Genomic DNA, 14,217 nt, shown 5'->3' with positions numbered 1-14,217 from the left:
AGTTAGTTTTGCATTTGTTTTATTGATATCGAAAACATTTTGTAACTACTGTGAAAGAAGATAACAATACTCTGTAGACATCAGCGAAATCAATAATACAGAAGTTCTACTCTCTACAGTGAAACCAGGCCTTAAACACAAAACAATACTGAAAGTAGAACTAACAACAACATTTTAACCATAGTCATAAACAAAGATCTTGTAAGTTAATGCCTTTTTTGACATGTCAATCCTTTTATGACATGTAAATTCTTCTTGCACGAATTCACAACCTATGTAGATATTGTCTCTATGGAAAGCCACAGACTTCAACTGCATTACAGTAATACTATACAGTCTTCCATGTTGATGTTGAATTGCGATCACTTGTAGTTGAATTTCACCTTCACAAGATACTTCATTTTGATCTGTTTGGTGTCATACACTATGAATTCATTGTAATTCAGTGTGTAACCATTAGGATTTTTCACATTCGTGTTCTTACTCTTTCCTAGAGGAACAATCGTCCCATCAGGCCTGAAATGAAAGTAAACATTCTCAGATTTTCAAAAAGGTTTAAGAAAATAGTTTACACTAAATATTTAGCAAATTAAGAAAGATGTCATGGTATTGAGAATAAAAGGATGTTAAATCACACTCCCCAAAGCAAATTTACTCTAACAGACATGAAAAATCGGGTAACACAGAAAGGCCTTTTCTGAGGATAGACTTAGAATACCCATGTATCAAACTTTACAATCAAAGGAAAACAAACAGAGGCCCATGGGTCACATTGCTCACAACTGTCAACATTCTCTTTCTGATAATTTGTACATGCATCCTCTTTTTTTTCAATATGGTACATGTACAGAATAGATGGACTTTGAATGTATTATTTGGGTTGCAGCCACCTCTCTGTTTCTCCTTACTAATGATAAAGAGCACACACACACAGTCCTTGTGGTATATATCTATACTTACTTTTCAGTCTAAGATTAATTCAGACTAAATACTGTTGTCAAATTACAAGCTATCTCATATTCAGAGAATTGTATTTTAATCTGTATCTAAAATCACATGTAAATCTCCATATTGTTGTTCGAGTACAAGCTACGTGTACATGTGTGCCATACTTCCATTATTTATACTGATGTTAAGCTCTGTATTGCTTTGAGATAACAACCTTTGTCATACTTACAGAGTTTTATGTTTAGTGGGGTCTGGGGCCACGGCTCCTAAGCCTTTAACGCTGTGTTTTCCTGGGGGTAATTTATCTGCTTTGTAGTCTGCTGCCAGTAAATCATTTGTGGTTCCCAGGGACACCTGATCAAAGGAAAAGGGACGTGCCATTAAGAGATTAGTAAGAAAATATATTAATAGAATTATCATATAGAAAGGAGCTAATAAATGAAAAATATTATTTAAGATTTATACTAATATATGGAAATAACTTTTAGAACAGAAACACTGTACTTGCTTTGGGTAAAACACCATTAAATATTTGAAAATACATTTTACTTGATTTTTTTATTGGGTGTATTATAATGAAAAGTATGTAGAGGAAATAATTATCATACCTCACACAGGAGTAATAAACCAATGTTTTTAGATCTTGTTGTAAAACAGTAGTTGGCACTTTTACTTGACATATCAGCAAAGTACACACCTTTTCCAAACTACAATAGAAGACACTAGTTAGTGTCTATTCACTTCATATACAGTAAAACTCGTTTAGTACGAACAAGGATATTCACGGATATAGCGAAGTTTTTCTGGGTCCCCGGCAAAATTCTTAACAAATCTTTGTAAAATTTTACGGTTATAACGAACTCTGATATAACGAATTTACGGATATAGCGAACTGATTTTGAGTCCCGTTGAGGTTAAATATAATGAAATTTGCATCTTTTATAACGAACTTTCCAAGATTATAAAAAATTTGATAAATTGAACTGACTTTATTTCCTTTTAGCATTTGTATATAAAATTCATAACTAGAACTGTCCAAACGGGACAAAATACCCCCCGCTGGGTTTTTCAGAAGTAAGTTTTTCCATAATAAAGATATGTATCAAACACGAATTATGAAATTTTTATTCCAGTGACCTTGAACTTCCCCAAATAACCTTGGGTCAAGGTCATGACACACCCTTGGGTCATGGGCAATCTTTCAGTGAAATGAGAACCTACCAAGTTTATCCATAAGAAAGATATGGACCTGACTTGAATTATGAAATTTTTCTTCCAGTGACCTTGAACTTCCCCAAATGACCTTGGGTCAAGGTCATGACACACCCTTAGGTCATGGGCAATCTTTGTGTGAAATGAGAATCTACCAAGTTTATCCATAAGAAAGATATGGACCGGACACAAATTATGATATTTTTCTTCCAGTGACCTTGAACTTCCCCAAATGACCTTGGGTCAAGGTCATGACACACCCTTGGGTCATGGGCAATCTTTGTGTGAAATAAAAACCTACCAAGTTTATCCATAAGAAAGATATGGATCGGACAGGAATTATGAAAATTTTCTTCCAGTGACCTTGAACTTTCCAAAATGACCTTGGGTCAAGGTCATGACACATCCTTGGGTCATGGGCAATCTTTGTGTGAAATGAGAACCTACCAAGTTTATCCATAAAAGATATGTATCAAACATGATTTTTGAAAATTTTCTTCCAGTGACCTTGAACTTTCTCAAATGACCTTGGGTCAAGGTCATGACACACCCTTGGGTCATGGGCAATCTTTGTGTGAAATGAGAACCTACCAAGTTTATCAATAAGAAAGATATGGACCGGACACGAATTATGAAATTTTTCTTCCAGTGACCTTGAACTTCCCCAAATGACCTTGGGTCAAGGTCATGACACACCCTTAGGTCATGAGCAATCTTAGTGTGGAGTAGTAGATTCTAATGTCCCTCTATAAGAAAGATATGGACCGGACACGATTGCACAGACAGACGGACGGACCGACAGACGGACAGACAGACGGACAGACGGACAAGGTGATTCCTATATACCCCCCCAAACTTCGTTTGCGGGGGGTATAATAAAACCTTAGTTATCGAAGATATGTTCTGTAATACTTGCTTCCTTAACATATTTGGTAGTAATACCTGAAGGAAAACATGCATATTGCAAATTCGCTATAATGGTTATACGAATTCGTTATACGGATATAACGAATTATGGATATAGCGAATTAAATTCACTGGTCCCCAGGACTTCGTTATAACCGAGTTTTACTGTATAATATAAATGTATCATATTGGCAACTTGTCTTCCCAGTCTGCTGAAAGCACATACTTTACAAGGATAAAGTTTGAAAAAGAAATGCTAAGCAATTAAAGTTAACATACTGACATTTGAAAAAGGAGATGAAAAATCATTATTAAAGTTAACATATTGACATTTGAAAAAAGAAATGAAAAATCGTCATCAAAATGTAAAAAATACACTGTAGTAAAATTTTTACCATGTAACCTGTAACAGGGGCCTCGGGAGGGGCAATTCTCAGACCTTTAGAGAGGATGCCAACCCAGTTAGTTAAACGAGAACCATGCCATAACAGCATTCTACAAAATTATATAAAAATAGAAAGAAATGCAGTTTATTCACCCTTCAATCCCTGACATCAGGCCTCAAGACCATAAACTGAGAACAGACATAAGTCAAAATTTAGATTTTTGATATTTAATATGAGTATCATTTTAAAAACAAATTTGCTTAAAAATTTGCAGTTCTGTATATTATTTTTATTCAAAGATATAGTGAAAAATTCTTATCATTATCAAAATTATGGAAAAGTTATTTTGTTTTGACCATAAACTGAAAATAGACTCATAAGTCAAAATTTTGATTCTTAATAACTTTAGTTTTATTTAATATCATGTTCTTAAAAATTTGCAGTTAAGTATAATATTTAAATCCAAACAAATGAGGAAAACTGAGTTTCATTTTCAGATGTTTTTCAAAAGTTATTTTGATTTGAAATTTTGACTTAATTAAGTCTCTTCTCAGTTTATGGTCATGGGGCCACTGATTACAAGTGGTCATTTTCTTACTTGTTGCTGTGGTCAACAAACTGTTTTGCTTCATTTTCTTTCTCAACTTCAAACACATCTTCAATTTGCATTTTATACTGGTTGTGTGTAGCTGCATGAGTATTCTGAAGATATTCATTTATCATCTGAAAAGAGAAACACTTCTTCTAAATCCTCAGGAACTAGATTTAGCTGTGTCTGGATTTCAAACATTAGCCTAGTATTCCACACTCTTATTGTCCAAGGATACTTCCTTAGTTTAATGTGAAGCAATATATTCCATTGTCAAAAAATACCATCTTTGATTATTTGAGGTATTAACATGTGTAGGTAATACACTGTATGTGTACTTAAAAAAGCGGGCTTCATATTTTAGCAGCTTTGGCGCAGACACAGATGCGATAATTCATGAATACCGCTAAGTATTCATAAATACAATACACAGCACGGACATCTGTAGCACTAATTCATGATTACATCATTCACAACTCCATACTCGGTGATTACGCTAAAATTTGAATATGCCAATTTATGTACATGTACAGTATGTATTTTTAATATTCAGAAGAATGTTAATGTATACTAGAAATTCTAACCCTGTTTGATGTTGCTCTTTTTACCCTACTTGTAGATGGACAAATTTAAAACAGGGCAAATTCAAAGAACAAGGTATAATTTTTGAAATGGAACTGTGACTGAGCGCATTTAAATTGGAACAAAATTGTTTGCAAGAGTGAAAGGGCTAAAATAACATGGGGTGGAAATTAAACAACCCTGTATACAGAATGTAATATGGAAATTGTTAGTGTAACAGGAAAGGCGAAAATGTATGGCTGGACCAGGAATCGAACCTGGGACCCCTGCATCTCTAGTCAGGTGCTCTACCAATTGAGCTATCCAAGCCGATATCCAAAGCCAAAACCATTACATAACTTCCTCCTTAAATTGTCTTCGCCTTCGAAGACACAACCCAAGTTCTTATTATCCCCTGGAAGGACTTTAACCTGCAATTCAAAGGGTGGTCAACGGCACCAAATCTGTAGCAGGAAAGGAGAAAATGTATGGCTGGACCAGGAATCGAACTCGGGGCCCCTGCATCTCTAGTCAGGTGCTCTACCAACTGAGCTATCCAGGCCGATATCCATGGCCCAAATCATTGCACTAGCATAAAGCTCTTGTAATCTTTATGTGTTCAACATTCTATAATAGAGGCAAATTTTAAATAATATTTGTTATACTTTGAATTCGTCAGCTGATTTGTCCATGGCTTGCAGTTCACACTTCAGGGCATGGTAATGTCTGTCTACTGGATTCTCGGAGTAATCTCCACTCTTCAGAGTTTTCATGGCAATCTCAATGTCTTCCAAAGACTGTAAAAATGAAAAGAAAATAATTCATTAAAGCAAAATAAGCACAAACTTACTCTAGCTGTGATACAATGTACTAAATCCAAAATGGCAAATCAGCAAACACTTACATACATACCGTATATCCATTTTTTTCATGTGTTGGAAATTTTGCGAAAAAGAGGTAGATTAGTACAGTTTTTATTTTGTTATTTTATTTTAATTTTTACGATTGAAGATTTTTTTAATTTAAAATGGTAATGTTTTTATGTCACATTATAGCTGACATAATTTCTGCGTGTTTTATATTTTGCAAATTAAAAATGATCGCAGAAAAAGCGAAAAATAGATCATCGCGAAAAAAAATGGATAAACGGTACTTTGAGATTTAAGGGGGGACCTATGTCCGAAAAGTCTTTGTGTGAAATTTTCAAAACTTTGACATTTCTTTCCTGACCACTTGCTTTTAATTTTTAGGTATTAAAAACAATACCTTTATGTGCTTATTTTTACACAGGAGCACGTGCAAAAACAGTGTGAAATGCTAAAAATAGATTATCTTCAGACATTATTGTTCTACTCCAAATATGCGCTAAAGAGAACCAAAAATGTTAAATCACATTCGAAATCAACATGTATTTAATTTATATGACTCGTATCTTTAAATTGAAGGCAAATTCATTGTAATTCATCTTGCATGAAAAATTATAAAGGAGCACAATGTAAGTATCACCCCGTTTTTCTTGTTGTATTTTTTGCAATTCCGACATGCATAACAGGTAATATCTTAAAAAGTCTTTGTGTGAAAATGTTGTAATTAATATTTTTTGAAAGAAATGACCCCTCTCTTTATTTTAACAAAGAAAAAAGTATACCTTTATGATATAATAAACGAGAAATATGACGTTTTCTTTTATTTTTGTACTCTTCTGTCATAAATATTGACCTTTCTGCACTAGAAAAGGTAAGTTAGTACTGACAAACATCTGAATATAAATCTATTTTGCCAAAAACGAGTATTTTGTTTTGATAAGAAATAATTTAAACAGATAAAATCTTTTCTTCATTCTAATCATTCTGCCCCCCCCCCCCCTCCCCGTCAACAACCAACACCTAATAGAACCTAGAAATGATTTTATACAATAAAATCTACATACACTATAAATCAATAAACATGATAAAATATAGGTACAAGTACATTTCTTAATTTTTTCTTAGTTTTATCCAGAAAATACAATTAATGGTAATCATAAAATTAAACATATTTCCCTTATTTAAGCCTCTGTCTTTGCTGAATTTTATCTTATATTTTTTGCATTTTTATATCAGCATATCATGGAAGTATTTCTTCACAACTGATATTGCTATGAATTATCAACCAAAGGAAGATAATTCTAATATTAACAAACTCCATAAATCAAATAAAACTGTTATAAATGATGAAAAAAATTCTTTTTGTAAACTGTGTACGTTATTGATTAATAACAATGTTATGCCTATAATCACAGTTGCAAAAGTCAGCGGGAAAAAACAAACGTCGCTATTGTGACATCACGTAACGCTGCTTTGACGTAGAACGACATGGGTCCCCCCTTAATGTACGAAATTGCAGTGATTATAGATCTATCACAACCATAAATACTGGTAATAAAACACATTTTCTCTATTTAAACACTAGATGCTGTGGAAAGTCTAAAGCTAATTTTCGTCTCACCTCCAACAGTTGTAGCTTTGCCTTCACCGTTTCCTTGTCTCTGATGACTGGGGGTGCTCTCATGCTGCAAAGTTTACACAATAATTCTAGCTCAATATTCACATCTAACAGGGACATCAAATACGCATAATAAGGTAGGCTAAAAAAATTTACATCTAAAACAAATATTTTTTAAGTAACCTAAGCAAAACTATAAGCTGGGATTTTTCCCTGTTAACTTTTAACTACTTTTAACTATTTTATTTAACTTTTTATAGAAAAATGTACGTTTCAAAAAAAAATGTTGAAAGAATTATACTAGAGAATGTATATATTATATTTATTGCACACTAAAGCAATATTTGTCATTGTTTTGTTCATTTATGTTAACAGAACAGAGCACAAGTATTTACCCAAAGTCATGAGGAATTCTAGTGTAGAAGTCATTACAAGCATCAGTGAGTTTTCTCCCAAAGTCTCCCTTCTCTATACATGCGTCAATAATCTTCAGGGCTGAGTAGCCCGCCTTTATTTGATCACTTGTTAGCTTACCTACAGATTAAATAAATGCTTTAAAAGCAACTGCTATAAATTTAATTTTGTTTACAAATTTTTAAAATCTTGAATCCAATTCAAAAATTGTTGAGATACATGTATTACCAGAACATATTCCATTAATTTAGATAAGATTAAGACATGCCATGTACCTAGTGGTGCCTTAATACAGTCATATTTCATTTCTCGTACAGTATCCTCCATTATCTTTATGTCACATATCAAATTCATCAGGTCCTGAAATATATGACTTTCATGAATCCATAATGTCAAAGTTTTACTGCCCAGAACATATAAACTTAAATATTTTTAAGGCTTTGTTGAACTTGTAAAGAAAAAAGGTTCTAATTTAAAGTTTATAATGTTTTAAGATTTCTTTATTTTCTTTACTTGAAAATGAAATCATTGGATGAATTGTACCTGAAGTCTTTTCTCTAACTTGGAGTCTGGAACTTTAACATCAGATTTCTCCTTTTTGATTTTTACAGCATCTGTTTCATCTTCACCCTAATGATAAATAATTCACCCCAAAAATGTATAAGAACATAAAATCATTATAGGTTTAAACCAGACAGTGATAATTATCATTTTATGCATATATTTAATTTTTCAAAACAATGCAGTACATGTAAAAAGATATATACAAAGAAATAATTGAAAAAAATGAGTCTATACTAAGAAAGTAACACTGAAATCAGCTCGTTATAAACTGTCTATAAGTAAAATCGCCTGGAGATCATAGAAGTTTACTACGACAGAGTTCAAAAAAGTAAAAAAAAAGACAATAGGTCCCAATTTTACAGAATGCAGAGGCATGTTTAAACAAGTAGCTAACTTGATACATTGTACATTACCTTTGCACCATAATCAATGTCCAGCAGGTCATATTTTCCTGGTACTTTTTCAAAATGTTTCCTTTGATACCAATCATTTTTGGTTTTGTCTTTAAACCTGATGGAAAAAAGAATCCATATTAAAACAATCAACTTTATACGGTTATTGATTTTTTTGTTAAATAGTAATAAATTAGCAATATGAAGTAGGTTCCCCAGGATCAAAACTGCATGTTGTACAATATAAAGTAAAGTTATCACTGTAACAATGAGAAAAACAATCAAATACTGAAAACAAGAAATAAATTTACATTTACTTCGGTATCAAACATTGAATGTTAACCCACTTTTTCACGAATACATCCTTGGCCTTCTCCAGGTCGCCTCCGCAGGGAACCAGATTGTTCTGTCCGTGGTACCCGACACGCCCCCATCTCTGCCAGACGTGATAGGCGTTCTTACTGTTCTCCTTCAGCAGCTGTATCAGGTAATACTTGTTGTTGTTGTTACCCACATTGGTCTACAATGGTAAAGGTGGATAACGCCCAATTTGGTAAAATAAATGGTACATAATTTATTAATAATGATCCAATTTATAAATATATGCAAGAGGATATTTTAAGGACAGATGATAGAAACAAACTTTTGTCAAAAATTTAAAATGACAACCTGAGTCATATTTTAATGAGTAAAATGAATAGGTTTCACCACACAGTTTTTATTTTCATATTCAAATTTTCACTAAAATGGGATTTGAAGTGAAAAATATTTGTATAGATTAATAAGTTTGTTTCAGAGAGGCAGAATTTTGAACAAACAACATAGGTTTACAATTTCTTTATATTCTGGAAATTTATTATTTGCATTATTTGCAATTAAAATAGGTCAAAAATATATACTTATCCCGGCATCCATTTTTTGTTTGTATCATCTGTCCTTAATAATAATTTTATGTATGTAATTTTTACACAAATTGTCAAAAAAAATATGTGTTTGAAAAATTACTCAATGTGAACTCTTTAAACTTGTTGTAGTACTATTTTTTGTCCATTAAATTTGCTGACAGAAGTCACAGGACCAGTGGTGTTCAACAAATATGAGTTAACTTCATCAAATTCTATTCATAGTTCACCCAGCTTTTATGAACTGAATGACATTTCAAAAGAGCTTCGCTATTCCTGACTGACCTGATTCAGCATACAGTCCCATATATCATTTCCCTCGGAGTATACATGAGCCTTCCCCACCATAGACGTACATTCTGCATCAACAGGTGCTTTACCAGATATTACCACAGTACGAACTGTAATAAAGCACAGACATGATAGAAAGCAAGAAGTCTGAAGGAAAAAACAGAGAAAAGAGATAAAAAAAAATAAGTTTAAGAATGTTAGTTATCAAATCTGAAACCATTGAAGTGAGTTTTTTCTTGTTTCCCTCTACTGCAATTTAAGTAACTCTAAGACTGTGAAATTTTTACTTCTTTCTTCTTCTCCCAGTTCCCTTCTCCCAGACTTTCCCTTCTTTGGCCCACTTTTTCCTGCAGCTTTTTTCCCCTTTGAATTCCCAGCTTCTTCCTCCTCCTCTTCCATTGGCTCCTCTTTTACTTTGACACCTTTTTTCCCAGAACCCTTTGCTTCTTCCTGTTTTTCAGTTTTGACTTCTGATATAACTGTTCCCGAGGCTGAAGGGTCAGCAGCAATAGCACCTTCAATACAGAATAAATCAAAGGAATATCAAACAGGTGAATAATCCTGATAATTTTACAGTTCAGAAACAATAGACATCATGCTATCAGCTGCATGTGCATGTACCATGTATCTTGAGTTTTATGCAAAGTCTGCTACCTCTGCAAGTCTTCAATATCTTGTAGTTGTAAAAATATTATACATACTGTAAACCAACTTTTATTCATGTGCAAGAAATTTTCACGAGTTTTGCGAGAGCCTCCTCATCGCGAATATTTCTCGCCGCGAACCGATCCTTAAAGTCTCTGTTTCTATTAAGAACAAATCCAAAAAAGGCTTGGTCGTGAAAATTAATCGTCGCGAACTAGTTTACCCCTGCTAAATCGCGAAATAAAGTCATCGCGAATAAAAGTTGGTTTACAGTAGTTTAAATCAGGAAATTACAAGTAGGACTATTATTCCACATTTTTAATGCAAATACATAACAATAACCAATATATGCCACTTGTAACACATAACTTACTTGATTTGACTCTGTCTACTTTTCGCTTGACATCAGTTGAAGTGTTAATTTGCTCCATTTTGGCTACATCTATGGAGTAGGACCTTTTAAAAGCCTCAAAGTCTATGTGACCCTTCCCCTCAGCCCTCTCTAAATCTACACAGGTCTCCACAGCGTAAGGATTCCAGCCCCCCTTCTCATCCTGCCACTGCCAGATGTAAAAGTCTGTAATTTAAGTTTGAGTCACTCCATGTAGAAAATCTTACAAAGGTGCAATATAATCGCTTTAGAACTTTGTAGATTGTAGCTACTTCGTACATGTATCTGCATGAAACTGCTTGTAACACACAAAGATGTAATCTTGCTCCAACTTTGTTGGCTGAGTTCAAGGTTTTTACAATATTTAGTAAAATGAGAAAAAAATATCGAGCTGGAGAGAATTTGTATACATGAACCTTTATCTTCTTTAAGACAGCATCTTATTCTCCGTTCCCATCCTGTCTTCTTGTTTTTCTGTACCATCTGGTCCATCTTTACTTGGATCACCACATTTTTACCAACATCAAACTCTACCTAATCAGAAAAAGAAAATGAAAATAACTTATAGCCAAAATTTGCAGTCCTCTATAGCATAATAAGCTTCATCTGAAACTTTTTAATATGGTATCAATTTGCACATTTCACACAGTATTTGATATTTTAGTATTATAAACAGAAACATATGTGTAATGCAATAATAGAATGAATTATGATTAAAAATAAATAAATTTACTAGTTCATTGATTTTTTAACACATTTTAACATGTTTAAAACAAGACATATTACCATTTTCTTCTTGTTGTTGAATGCCTCAGTGATGTCATTATTCATGCTGTCAGAGTATTTTGTCCATTTTCCCTTATCCCCCTCCCACTCCCATTGAACCGAGTATCCAGATATTTCTGCACCTTCCAGGCGAGCTTTTTTTGAAACCGGGGCATCCCCTCCTCCATTGGCTTCTGGTTTTCTACCTAATTAACATAAGGATTTTTTTTTATCTTTTATATTGATACAGTGTATAACAAAACATGTATCTTTCATAACTAAGGGGCATATATTTTATTTGATTTGTGAAATGTTGTCATGTGTCTGCATGTTTAGACCTTACATGTACAATTTTGGAAATATTGTATCTAAAATTTTTAGTCTTTGAGAATCAAGATGACTTTGCAGAGACTCTGTCCATGATTATTCAAAATTAAAGCCATGGCTTAATTGACCCTTTTTGATACACTTTCTGTTGTGAATATGAATTGGCAAAAAAGGGGGAATATTGAAGACTTATTATTTACTGTACATATGAAGTCTTGACAATAATGACATTGTTGGCTTTACCATGTAGAATATTAGTTATCCAGGTTCAATCAAGGGTGTTCGGGGATTTACCCCGGGTTTTATTCCATACACCCTGAGGCCAGAGGCTGAAGGGTGTATGGAATACAACCCATGGTAAATCCCCGTATACCCTTGATTGGATCTGGATAACAACTTGATTTCCTATGTACCCATAAAAATTCTTTGAAAACATGAGAGTCTAATCAACTGTGTCTCAACCTAACTTTGTAACCAATCAAAGCTTGTGTTACAAGCTACATAGGAAATAATCAAGATTATTTGAGAATGGATCCATATTAGTATATCTTATCATGTTTTCATTGTTCTAGCGGAGAAGACTAACAGAGATTTTTACCTCAGCCCATATACATGTAACGGGAGAGGAGAAAATGCAGCGGACCAGACCGGGATTCGAACCCGGGCCCCCTGAAACTCCGGTCAGGTGCTCTACCAACTGAGCTATCTGGCCACCGGCGATCGAACCCGGCTGACCGCCACATTCCTCCCTCCTTAAAGGTCTTTGGCCCTCCAAAGACCCCAACCCAGGCTCATCCCTGGCAGGTCTTTCACCTGTCAATTCCAGGGCATGGCACGGCACCAAATGTAACGGGAGAGGAGAAAATACAGCGGACCAGACCGGGATTTGAACCCGGGCCCCCTGAAACTCCGGTCAGGTGCTCTACCAACTGAGCTATCTGGCCACCAGCGATCGAACCCGGCTGACCGCCACATACATTTAGACAGTTTCTATGAAAAACTGTCTTTTTATATTATTTGGGTCGGAGGCATAGAATTTCCACAGTGGTCTTCATACCTTTCAGATTTGTAACTTTGCCTTTAAAGTTAACCACAACGTCTTTGCATTTTGAGTGCCCTAGGATGGACATAGGTATAGTATACATGTACTTATACATTGAACAAAAAAGAAAAACAGTAAATCTGTAGCAGGTTGCAGCGAAGTATGGATTTGATTTCATTATTCAGATTGATTTACAAAATATTGAGTTATTTAAAGTGCAATTTAAACCGATTCATGTTAAAAAGACACGTTTTTAACATTAAAAATCTACCATGCAGTGCTCTACATGCATGACATGAAACAGACTGACGATCCACCGACAAAATAATGCTAACCAATGCTAACTGGCGCCAATCTTCCAAAAGAAAGTTTTCACTTTTAGTCCAAATTTTTACTTAAATACAATGGTACTACTATATTTGTTAAGAAATCTTGAGAAAATCTCATAGTTATTGCATGGTAATCTTCTCTGTAGGGGTACAAGGGTCAATATGAAAGTTGCCAGTTCCCATCAGACAGAGATATTTCGAACGTTTTGTGAGTTAAAATTTCCATCTTTATGGTAATTGAATCTTCATACATACCCTTTCTGCCCATTTGAAAAACTCGTTAATCTCTTATTGGTTTTATAATAGACACAGTTTTATCCTCTGACTCGACAGTCGAACTTTTCTACCTTACTTCACGTGTTTTGGAAACTCGGCGCTTTATTTACAAACATACATATTTAGGATTTTTATTTCGCAAAACGCAAACAGCGCCTCGCAAAAAGCATAGACCTAAAGCAAAAGTAAAGGGTCGAAAATAGTATTTTACGGTAACCCACTGAAGCTCTTGGGTTAAAATTAAAATAAGATTTTGGAAACGATCTGAGTTACTTTTAATGAAACTTGTGGAGAACAGTATCATAAAACAGCCAGCTACTTGGCGGATCCAGAGGGAGGGGGGGGGGGGGGGTACAGAGTGAAGACTGGATTTGCAGAAAAGAAAGAGAAAGAAGAAAGTCTCAAATTTTTGTTGTGTTTTTACTTTAGAAAATGATCAGAGAAATGCTAATGTTGTAATATGTAAAGAAATTCGGTTGCGAAAACAAAATTAAACCCACCCCTTTATAAAAAATAGGATTCGGGTTCGGAGATTTATTTTCCTTTCTTTTTTCAAAAACTTTCAGGTAATCCATACAAATATTTTTTCCCAGGTTGATCAACATCCCACTTTTAAAAAACCATACTCCACCCTATATCCTATTGAGTTATTTAATTACATGTATGTGTAAAACGTACGTTATAATAACTCTTATCCCCTTCAACCCCCTTTGAAAAATCTATAGATCCGCGCTTGTTAAACAATACAAAATAGGAGCAGAGCAAACACGGACCTCCAAAACATCATGATCAG

General features: G+C 34.1%; 1 protein-coding gene across 1 annotated transcript; it reads right to left on the bottom strand.

Moving 5' to 3' along the window:
• Position 1: 1 nt before the first annotated feature.
• On the bottom strand, positions 2 to 13,550 carry LOC134271441 (poly [ADP-ribose] polymerase 2-like). Its single transcript, XM_062753639.1, has 18 exons — positions 13,404 to 13,550; positions 11,472 to 11,656; positions 11,102 to 11,219; positions 10,668 to 10,871; positions 9,937 to 10,164; positions 9,644 to 9,759; positions 8,804 to 8,976; positions 8,478 to 8,574; positions 8,044 to 8,130; positions 7,776 to 7,860; positions 7,482 to 7,620; positions 7,090 to 7,153; positions 5,268 to 5,399; positions 4,051 to 4,175; positions 3,462 to 3,561; positions 1,557 to 1,655; positions 1,178 to 1,302; positions 2 to 516 (listed from the first exon to the last, which is right to left on the bottom strand). Exons 1-18 carry the CDS (start codon positions 13,414 to 13,416, stop codon positions 363 to 365), a joined length of 2,244 nt encoding a protein of 747 aa, XP_062609623.1. The 5' UTR covers positions 13,417 to 13,550; the 3' UTR covers positions 2 to 362.
• Between the last annotated feature and the right edge of the window lie 667 nt (positions 13,551 to 14,217).

This window comes from Saccostrea cucullata, unplaced genomic scaffold (genome assembly GCF_032062105.1).
Source record: "Saccostrea cucullata isolate Sc308-1 unplaced genomic scaffold, CSIRO_AGI_Scuc_v1 ctg2778, whole genome shotgun sequence".
Taxonomy (NCBI): domain Eukaryota; kingdom Metazoa; phylum Mollusca; class Bivalvia; order Ostreida; family Ostreidae; genus Saccostrea; species Saccostrea cuccullata.
Note: the sequence above shows the minus strand (reverse complement) of the source record. Positions and strands in the feature narration are given on the sequence as shown.